The sequence below is a fragment of the Hyposmocoma kahamanoa genome, unplaced genomic scaffold, assembly GCF_003589595.1.
Source record: "Hyposmocoma kahamanoa isolate Upper Pololo Valley unplaced genomic scaffold, ASM358959v1 224, whole genome shotgun sequence".
Classification (NCBI taxonomy): domain Eukaryota; kingdom Metazoa; phylum Arthropoda; class Insecta; order Lepidoptera; family Cosmopterigidae; genus Hyposmocoma; species Hyposmocoma kahamanoa.
This window is the reverse complement of record NW_020653743.1, coordinates 1,329,979-1,341,417: the sequence shown is the minus strand read 5'-3', so window position 1 is coordinate 1,341,417 and position 11,439 is coordinate 1,329,979. Positions and strand designations below refer to the sequence as shown.

Here is an 11,439-nt window from a genome sequence, read left to right as displayed (position 1 = left end):
ACTAAATATTTAAGAAGGAAGCCTCGTGACACCGGTAGTCGATTTCAATAAAACTTCGCAAATAGATGTAACTCCACGAGCTTTTAAGGTCGTGGAATTACTTATTTATTTTAAATGTGTTCAATAACCTTTTAATGTGTGTATGACGTGTGTGACGAAGTGTGGCGTCTCAACCCACAGTACAATCAACCGTGTTTCTTCTAGGGTATTAGGTCATTGTCCACTACCACGGTTCAAATCGGGTTAAGGACTCCGCATGCATTCACGCTTTTCAAAGAAATTACTAAAAAATTGCGATAAGTGGTCAAAAACCTGCGCGTGAGCATCCTATATCAACAAGTGTCATGTCACTCTACGTTCATTCGCGCGCCGACCGTCACCGCAGCCGCACGTATGCGACTCGACTTACTTTCCTATTTCAATTGCCTCCGCAGACGGAATCTACCTCACGAAGGTAGTGATTGCAAAAATGGACTATAAAGTGTTAGTGTTAATGTTGAATCTAGTCAATATCGTTAATTTAAGTTTAGGAGAAATGTTATGTGCGAACTGCGCGAACGGAGATTTAACTGTAGACGAGTTAACTGAAGCACGGATAGAGATCGTGAAGCAACAAATATTGAAGAAGTTAAGGCTTGAAAAGAAACCAGAATTGGCGATCCCTGTGAACAGCCTTCCTATGCCGGTTGCCCAAGGTCAGACCTTTAGTTCCGGGACTGAAAAATCTAATGATTTCGATGAATATTACGGCAGAACAGAACAGAAGATAATCTTTCCCGTTGAAGGTGAGTTATTTCTTTCTTTATTGCGGTCATAACTTCGATTGGGTTACTTATCAGAAGTTTGAAATGACATTTTCCAGAAATAACGTTTGCTTGAATTTTCATAACTTCGAAAGTAATTTTGAGAGGAAAATGTTTTTTCTTTTAAACCTAACTTAATCTAACGGCTACGTTTCATCTGTGCTTAGTTACGGTATCGTATTATGGGGCAACTCAGTAGCTCTAGAAAAAGCCTTCAAGGTGCAGAAGAAGTGTATTCGGGCGATCTGCGGAGCGTGGTCAAATGATAGTTGTAAACCTTTGTTCCAAAACTTAAACATACTGCCTTTGCCATGCATGTACATTAAGGATATATGTATATTCGTAAAGAATCACCCTCAACATTATAAAACGCACGGTCAAATCACTCAAAGACAAACAAGACGTAAAATTATGCACCAATTATTTAAACCTCGCTGCCATAAAGGAATATATGAGAATAACTCGTTCAACATGTCTATACAAATATTTAATCATTTACCATGGGATATTAAGTTACTACAAGGACCTAAATTTAAATCACAATTGACAAAATGGCTTTTGACACATTGCTTTTATAGTAATAAGCAATATTTAGATTGTGCTACAAGTAATGGTCATTAATATAAATTGACATATTTTTAATAAGTTTTTAAAGTATGTAGTAATAATAGAGACCTGTTTAAATTTTATAATATTTGCACACCTGCTTGCAGGTTGAGTACACTGTACCTATTCAAAATCAAGATCTGTAATATACTGTATTCTGGCAAATAAATATATTCTATTCTATTCTATTCTAACCTAACCGAACCTAATCGTGTCTTTACGATAAACACCCAACATATCCTGAAAGAATTATAATTAAAATTCGGTTTTCGGTGTAATGAAAATTCAAACAAACGTTATTTCGGAGAAAATAAATTCGAGCTTATGATAGGTTACCCTTCGATTGAAATCCGGGATCAAGTGTCCTATTAATGATAAGGATTATTTGCAAATTTTTAATGAAAATTAACCAGACATGGATCATTTTTGGGTTTATTTTTATCTACTTAATTTCGGTGGCAATTTTAATTATTTAAGTATCATATTATCGTAAAATATTAAATAGTATTTGAGGATTACTACATTCGAATATTAAATAATACTTCACGATAATATTTTAGAGTATTCAAATAAAAAACTAAATAAATCTTAGGCATTATGCGAGGTCGACGATTGAGACGAGCTTATTCTATCTGAAGCCTCATGGTTTGACCTACTGTTTTTCAAGCCGAAGTCGTCAATTGCTATAGACTCCTCGGAACCTCTGAGTAACTCGGAAATTAAAGTACGAAATTTAATTTGAAATTTACCCCACCCGCACTGGTCAGCGTGGCGGACCATGGCCTAAACGCTCAACTGAGAAGAGACCCGTGGCTTGCATATGTGTTGACGATGATGAAAGTCTATATAGGAATTTCTTCTAGGTAACCTTTAAAAAACTGAAAGGATAGTTGGGTAATTTTCATGTTAGTATTTTCTAATTTCAGTGGCAATTTTCATAATTTGAATATTAGAATATTCAAACTGTAAAAATTGCCACTGAAATTAGAGAATACTTTAGAGATTATTATCATGAAGCACTATTTAATACGAGTTTAGTATCATGAAATATTATACATTAATTCTTAAATACTAAAAACTGCCATCGAAATTAGGTATGGAAAACTAACCGCAAAATTATCCAGTTGAGTTCTTTAATAGTAGCAAATGGTTGCGTCTCAAAGAGGTATTACTATTTATTGATATAAAAAGCCTTATCGTCTATATCTTGTATTACGACATACCTGGACATGATGATATAGGTGATTTACAGAACTTCTAGAAGATATCTAATGTGTCCAACCCGCTCTTGGCCACAGTGGTCGGCTATGACCTCAAACTACCTCTGTAGAGATCTGTCAACTATTTCAATAATGATGATAATTACTTACTGCGAATTATATCTTGTTATTCCTCGAGTTTTAATAAATTAAAATTCTTACACCAACAACGCCTTTTGTAAATTGGTAAATTCTTTATGAGAAATCTACCGTGTCAAAACCAAAACACTGTAATATCAAAAACAGCATTTTGAGAAAAAGCTGCGTAAATAATTTTTAGATTTTTTGTAACTTTTGCGGTTAATAACATAAAAACGTACATTTAACCTACGTTGTACATTAGATATTAAAGAAATCTATCTTGGAAAGTAAGTTATTTCTATTAAAAAAACTAATAAATTTATCTTCCTCCATTAACAGGCGAAAGATCCTTGTTGTTATGAAATTACAAAGCACTGTATTGAACGTTGCAGTGTTTTGGTTTGACAAGATAGTTATAGTGATAAGATTAACATAGTTCTTGACAGCATCGTCACAAGTCACAAATTCTTTCAAAATTCGCCATATACGAGGTTTAGAACTATAGTGAAACAATAATTTTACGCTAAATATATTCTCTTTATGTATTTGGATTACAAAAATCCATGGTAGCTACCATAGATATAAGGTAGTGTAAACTGGGACGTAGCTTAGGATGCATAGCGAGAGGTACTTTTATAAATATAAACTGGGATAATCTTCAAAACTTGGTTTATTGTATTTTTTCACATATTTTCTAACTCAGGTTACATCTCGAACTATCAAGATGTTCCATTTTTTCTATTTCATCTTTTCAAACACATTTTAAATACAAAACTATATTCACTCAGCCAGTGATTCTACTCCTAGAGAAGAAACTAGACTACAGTAGCGACCCATTTAGATAATACAGGTTCTAGTTGATGGTGGTATCTCGATTTACATATTTTTTAGAAGCAGTAGAGGTCCTTGTGAAAGAGACCGTCCAGGGAAGTACTGCCACCTTAACTATTTCTGCCGCCAAGCAGTAATGTAACCATTACTGCGTTCCGGTTTTGAAGGGTAAGGGTGCTGGTGAAATTACAGACACATGGCACTTGTCTACTTATGCCTCAGGGTGACGGTCGTTGTGGCAGTGCCGACAAGATCTTTACGATTTAAAGCTCTGAATGACACTGCAACTGTTATGGAAGAGCGTGTCGCTTACCACCAGGGCGCTTGTTATTATAAAAAACACCAAGTGACGGGTCGTACAAATCGCGCACGTGGTGGAAAATGGCACGCCTGTCCTTAACAGTTGCAGTCAGTCAGAGCTAAATCATAAGTGTATACAAAGAGCAACCCTAGAGTTTCTTATTAATTACTAAGTAATTTAAGTGAAAGAGAACACTTAAGTAATGACGCACCCAAAGTTATTTTTGGTATTCTATAAGTGCATTAAAAACACAATAGAAAACATTTCTTGAGGATCCCGAAAATTAAATGAAGAATTGGCTCAAACTATTTGTGTCCAAGCCAAAAATCTGAGTTACGAATGAGTAGTAGAATAATTTCTCAGATCAATGTGGCGTTTTCGTGTGTAATCGACTTTTCATTATGTGAGCTTGAGAATTTAGGGCAGATCGGCAACCTATTAAAAGTTTCTTGAAAGTATATAACATAACACTTTTTCTCTACACAAAATCCATGGCCCTCAGTGATGTATAAGGCTTGGTGCAATCATGAGCTCTTAATAGCAATTACAAGTAATAAGACCTCTTTAAAGCCAGTAAGGTGACATTGTAGAACGATTAAACCCATTACGTAGTTCGTAGAAGTTGCTACGCGCTACAATTTTAGCTCTACAATCTTTTCCCAGTATACCTAGCAATGAGTTTTTTAACTGGAGTCACGGTTTAGTTAATAATAGATAACTAATTAGGACTCTGTGGCGGGACGAGCAAGTCGTGCGTCTGTTGTTAAGCAACACGTCTACACGTAATAGTTGCAGTGCAAGACAAAGATATCATTGCAAATTTTTGGCGCCATTAAAAAAATATTTTATGTAAAAAATAGTAAAAGAAATAGTCGCCCAAACTAAAAAAAAATTTTACTTGTTTACTAGATCGGAATATTTACCAAAACTTTTACGAAGTTGAGATAATAAATTGAGTTTTGATGAGACCTTTGAAATGTCTGAACTATGTTCTTATATATATTTTTATAATATTATAATCATTCCGAGATTCTTGAGGTTTTTTATAATACCAAATGACGGTACGAATAAGTCGTGCGCCTGGCATTAAGCGACACGCCTGATCATAGCAGTTTCAGTGGTACTTTTAAATCGGAAAGATCTAACGGTCACTAAATGCGCCTGTCATCCTGAGACACGTTGACAAGTCTCATGTGACTGTAATTTTATTAGCACCCTTACCCTTCAAAACCGGAACGCAGTAATGCACGTGTTCGCAATCAATAATTTTATTTCTTGGCGACAGAAATAGGTAAGGTGACAGTACTTCCCTAGATGAACTCTTTTCCAAGTAAACAAATAGAGTTGACAACACTTTTAGTAGATATAGGTGTAGTATGGTTTGGGTAACTATACTGTTTAATCCGTTCTCTTTTTGTTACATAGCTGCATTCAAATTTTATACATTTTGAATACAGCTGACCGTACCGGTGCGGTGTTTCTACTTTTCTTCTTTTTTTATGAATTAGATTTTTTTTATTCATTGTAAGCGTGCATTTGACCTCCATCTCACCTGATGGAAAGTGACGATGACGTCGACGATGGAGCATGCAAACCTAAATAATACCTATTCACTCTCAACTTGAAAAGGTCCATGTTATAACGTTCAGGGAACAAGTCTGCAGGCAGGGAATTCCACTCCATAGCCGTTCGCCATATAAATGTGGAAGCGTAACGCTTCGTGGGAATTTTTTTCAACATCCACAACTTGGGGGTAGAACTTCAGCTTACACCTAGTCGTGTAATTCCATTGCACACTCTCCGTGATATATCCTGTAAAATACCGATCAGCTAGCAACTTTGCGGCGGTGTTGAAGGCTCTGCAGCTTCGTCTCTACTAATTCTGAGTCACTTATAAGCCTCTTGGCACGCTTGTTATTATAAATAAATAAATAAAATAACGCACACACTCAACATAGCACCGCACTAGGGAAACCCTGTGTCCCAGGTGCCATGGACCACAAATTACATCCAAACTCAAGAGAGAAATAAATGTAGGCCATACAAATATTTCTCCCGGCCCGGGAATCGAACCTGGGACCTCGGCGTGGCAGTCCGGTATGGTAACCGTTCGGCCACGTATTGAATCCAAGGTGGGCAGTTGGTATGTAGCAGAGACATACATGACCGGACTTGTGCTTGATACAGCTGAAGCAACTGTCCTGAATTGAAGAACGCCTCACCCTGGAAAGGATGCCAAGCTTCCTGGCTGCATTTTTGGCCATAGATTCAATGTATCTGCCGAAGTTCAGATTGGACGACAGGTCCATTCTAAGTAGCTGGAGACGGTCGGCTCTTGGTATTGATATATCACGAAAAGTCGGAGTCAGCTCAAATGGACTCCGTTTTGTGGAGAATAGACACGCCTGCGTTTTGGTGGCGTAAAATTTGACTAGATTGGCATCACCCCAATCGGAGACTGCCTTGAGCGTTAAATCTAAATGGCTAACCATGGACTCTCGACAAGACTGGATTTCCTCTCCACTGACCCTTGCATTGGTCAAGTAGCTATCTACAACTGTGCTGTTATCAGCATACGCAAAGGTACCTGGAATTAACATATCATTGATATGCAGCAGAAAGATAGTTGCAGACAGTACGGAACCCTGAGGAACTCCATTTCCGTCATGTTTTTGAGGTGAGCCGCTATTCTAGGAAGTTATTGTTGTAAAATCCGAAATGGTTTACGTAATTTGTTAATACGTCAGTGCACATATCGGGTAACATAATCAAATAAAAAAGTGACCCTGCCTGTTATTGTTATATGACATAAATTTGTACGATAACCGTGTAGGTGTATGACATTTTGTGTTATGTCGGAAGAAAAAACGCTTTTATCTTATGTTATGATAATTATACCTTTTTTAACTGACTTCAAATAAGGAGGAGGTTCGCAATTCGACTGCATTAATTTGCGCCTGTATGTTATGCCGTTTGTGAACCGATTTTGATGATCTTTTTTTGTTGGAAAGATGGTACGTCAGTATTTATCCCCTTTACATTTACAGAAAATATTCCACCTCTGTTATTAACAAAATTTATTGACTCGTTTGAGGTACAATTGAAACAAGTGGCCGGCAGTACATCTGTCCAAAGTCCAATTTAGAAATCCATTATAAAATGATGCAATCGGAATTTGGACTCTATTAATTTCGCAAAAAAGTTGCTATAGTTATAATTACTGTCGATTAATAAAATAAACATGTTGCATTCCACTCGCGTTGATTTTAGATGAATATGCTCTTTCTGAATACCTTGACATGATTTCTGTTTCACTTTGTTTGCAATTAACACGACGTAATATACCCGTATGCGTCCTTGTTCCGAGCACGGGTCTTTTCTTAAAAAGGATCTTAGGTTAACGAGCGATTAGGGCCAGGAAACAAAAACTTTACACAAAACGTTATTATACAGCGTAGGTATCTGGATGAGAAAAGTGTAATTTGCTTATTTATAAGAAAGATATATTCTTTTCAATTTTAAGTTTCCTCAAACCGAATTGTGCTATATATTATATGTTATTGTTGTTTGTAATATAATTAATACGGTCACTTAAGTAAATAATTTAAATTAATATAATTAATTCAAAAGAAGGAAAGAAAAAGAAATAAAAATTCATCTATCTTCATGCATTGTTGAAATTGCTTAATAATATTTAACGTACAATAGATACACCTGGATCCCCCTGGGGTAATCAGAGAATGAATCTTCAAATTCTCGCTGCTAATAGACTCCCACTCGCATCAGACATGTCCGTGTTTATTCTTGGTAATGGTTCAAAGTCTAAATGAAAAAGATTTTAAAAAATAACGACCAGACGGTCGGCTTTCAAGATGTCGCTATCTCTTAAGTCCCGGGTTCGATTTTCAGTCGGGTCAGTATATGAAAACGAAATTTTCTGCATTGCCTCGGGTGTAGGTATTTGTGGTACCGTTCATTGTTTTCAATTTCTATAACACAAGTGCTTTAGTTACATTGGGATGAGAGTGACGTATAATATTTATTTAATATATATATATTTTTAATATGTCAAGTGACTGGACAAATATGTCGTGCTGGTGGTAAACGACACACCTGTCCATAACAGTTACATTGCCACTCAGACTTTTAAATCGCAAAGATCTGAGGGGCACTGCCACTGCGCCCGTCACCCTGAGACATAAGTTGACAAGTCCCATGTGCCTGTAATTTCACCAGCACCCTTCAAAACCAAAACGCAGGAACGAAAATAGTAATAAAACTTAAATTACAGTCGTCATTATAACTTGTCAGAAGAGGTTTATTTTGATTCCTGTTTTTATCAAAATTAGTGATTAGACTGGCGTGGTTTATGTAATCCGTCTGACCACGTGTTAAACGCATGTTTTGCCTGATGTAAAAAAAGTATCGCTATGATAGCCGTTTTGATGTTTGTCCGCTCATCAAGTATCATAACAACGTCGAAGGAGCTAATTGTTGTCAATAGTGACGTGCAATAAAATTTATGGAACGTATAATTTTACGACACAACTCGGTATTTGTTTTACGAATTTCGAAATTTTTAAAATGAAATCTAATACGATCGTTACTTATGGGATCGCTGGCCAGCACAACTTCTATCTCCGGCAAACTCGCGCAAAACAAAGCCGTTTCGAATTGACGATATATTAAGTAAACATTTTTATTTTAGTTTTATTAAAACTATTTAATCAGCTACCCCTTGTAATAATAGTTATAAATCTAAAAACTTATAGAGCGACTCGCATTTCATTATACTTTTTTATAATAATGAATTGGGATTTGAACTCACTATTGTATCTGTCAAAACGGCCATCATAGCGTGCCGGTATTGTAGTATTATCCTTGCCCTTCAGAACCGGGACACAGCAATGCTTACCATACTGTTTGACGGTAGATATAGGTACCTAGTAGCAAAATTACCCTGGAGGTACTCTTTGACAAGGTGCTACTTTCGCTAAAGTATGTCAACACTTCTCATTATGTCTCGCCCAGCTGAATATCATTTTCGTTATCCGATCTTCTATGCTTTATATACAGTCGGAGTAAATTGGGACTTGTCAACTTGTGCCTCAGGGTGACGGGCACAGTCCATTACCCCTTAAATCTTAGTGATTTAAAGCACGGCAGGAGCACGACCTGTTCGAAATAATCCCAATAGAGAGTACTAAATAAACCGACCTCAAAAGTTCGTGGAAATACATCTGTTTGCCATGTTTTATTGAAATCGGTTACCGCAAAAGTGTGTGAAAACGGATTCATCCCCTAGTTTACCACCCTTAGGGGTGAAACATTTTCTTCAAATTTAAATGGAATCAATACTGAGGTGCCCTCTTTCCAACAAAAAAAGAATCATTAAAATCGGTTCATAAATTTATCTACTAACATACGTACAAAAAGAAATGCCGGTTTCGGTTAAAAAATATGAGAATTATGTTTGAAAAATTTGCCATAAGAATCTGGGGTATTAGGTAGAAGAAGAAACTATAACATAGCGTTAATACCAAAAATAAAAACTACAGCGGGTAGTAGACAGTACAAGCACAGGGCCTCATATCTATATAATAGTTTAAACAGGGAACTGGATCTGTACAAGGAAATAGTTCGTAAATGCATGTTAACAATTACAAAATGGCTCGAAACTAAGTCATATGAGGAGATTGAACAATTATTATTACAAGTTCGAAATATATAAATAAATAAACAAGTAAGAATAAAATTTATACTAGGTATATCAGTATATACATAATATATATAATGTAAATAAATAATATAAATATACGCAAATCGAAATTTAATTCACATATATGTTTATATAAACTTATATTACAACTCATTGACTTACAAATAAATGGACGACGGGCCTAATACAAAAACCACGAAAAAAATGTCCCAAGTCAACCTATTTAAACGTAGTGACATGTAAAGGAATATGAAAAAGCTAAAACGTTGAATTTAAATTGTAATGTTATCGCAGTACTGTCTAATTTTGCTTGCTTCGCTGTCAGTCGAACAAACGAAGACTAAAGCGTGAATGACGCTCTGCATACGATTCTAGCGCCCTATAAGTTCGGACACTTTTTAGCGCGGACCCGACGTCCATATAATTGTAAGTCAATGTTACAACTGTTCTTTTAGTAACTTCTTATATATGAGACAAGCAATTGAAATGATACTATTTAACATGGTATGACAATGTATAATTTTGGATATTGTATGTCTGTCGGATGGATGACACTCATGTACATATTCATACATTTCACACAATTACATACCTACAGATACATATACACATATTTGCACTCACACACGCTAACAATCAGGTTAATCTATTTTTAGTCTGAAAAGTTAGAAATTAGTGTAATTAGTGAAATTTGTATTAGTTGTAACACCACTTATAGTAGATATTAAGGTAGTCTGTATTATCATCTTAAAATTATATAATAGCGAGATTACTGTTAATATTAGAGAAGAGCAATGTTTCCTAACACAGGCCCTAAAAAGCCTAAATGGAAACATCCGCCCCTGTACTATATACCCTTTAAAAAGAAACAAATGAAACGTTTTATTTTATTTTATGTTTAAAATTTTAGATAAATCAGACTCAATGTACAATTATTTTTATAAGTATATATGCAGAGTCATTGCTAATCAGAATATAGGTCAGATTATCACACTAGTAAATTTTATAATCACGCGTGTACTCTGTTATTGTTTTCTGTTATCAGCATTATGATATTTTTTTTCTTGACTCATCGATTTCAAGTTATGGTAACTTTTTAAGGCGAAGTATTCCAACATGAGCTCATATTTTAGGTGAGGCGTGAGGCACCTCCCCTCGCGTCTCGCGACCCGCTCAATGACAATGACTGACAACGGACGGGATAGAGGGCGGCACAGCGTATTGTTAAGCCGCTGGACAATTAGCAAATTTCGGGATCAAAGTGTTTTTTTTTTAATATAAAAACTATGTGAGACAGTGTTCATAAGAGTGGTACTACTCAGAGCTTTAAATAACAAAGATCTGAGGGGCAGTGCCACTGCGCACGACACCCTGAGACATAAGTTCACAAGTTCCATGTGCCTGTAATTTCACTAGCACCCTTACCCTTCCAAACCGGAACGCAGTAATGCTCATAATACAGCTTGGCGGTAGAAATATATAAGGTGGCAGTATTTCCCTGAATTAACTCTTTCACAAGAAGCTCTATTGCTACTGAAAGTGGAATAACTACAGGGGTTTATCCGCTCACGCGATACATGCAGCCGTAGACGCATACCACACCTAGGGGTGCCGGTGATGATTTTATACCGATTTATCGGATATCGAAGTTATAATAGGTAAAAGAACTAATATTAATTGCTATTTCGGTAACTACTCTAGCAAACCATAAAGTTTTTAATGCCTGGGTCTGTCATTTAAAAAAAATAAACAACTTCAAAAATACGTCACGACAATCGTGTGTGTTATTGTTTGGGCTGGTGATTTCGGTGTTTATTTATTGAAAACATACCGTAAGTA

General features: G+C 35.9%; 1 protein-coding gene across 1 annotated transcript in view; it reads left to right on the top strand.

The window, feature by feature from the left end:
- The first annotated feature begins 371 nt into the window (after positions 1-371).
- LOC113228169 (inhibin beta B chain) overlaps positions 372-11,439 on the top strand; it is a 23,366-nt gene continuing 12,298 nt past the window's right edge. The window contains exon 1 of the mRNA XM_026461393.1: positions 372-785. Coding sequence (XP_026317178.1) covers positions 470-785 — 316 coding nt within the window. The 5' untranslated portion in view covers positions 372-469. The remainder of the gene's footprint in view (positions 786-11,439) is intronic.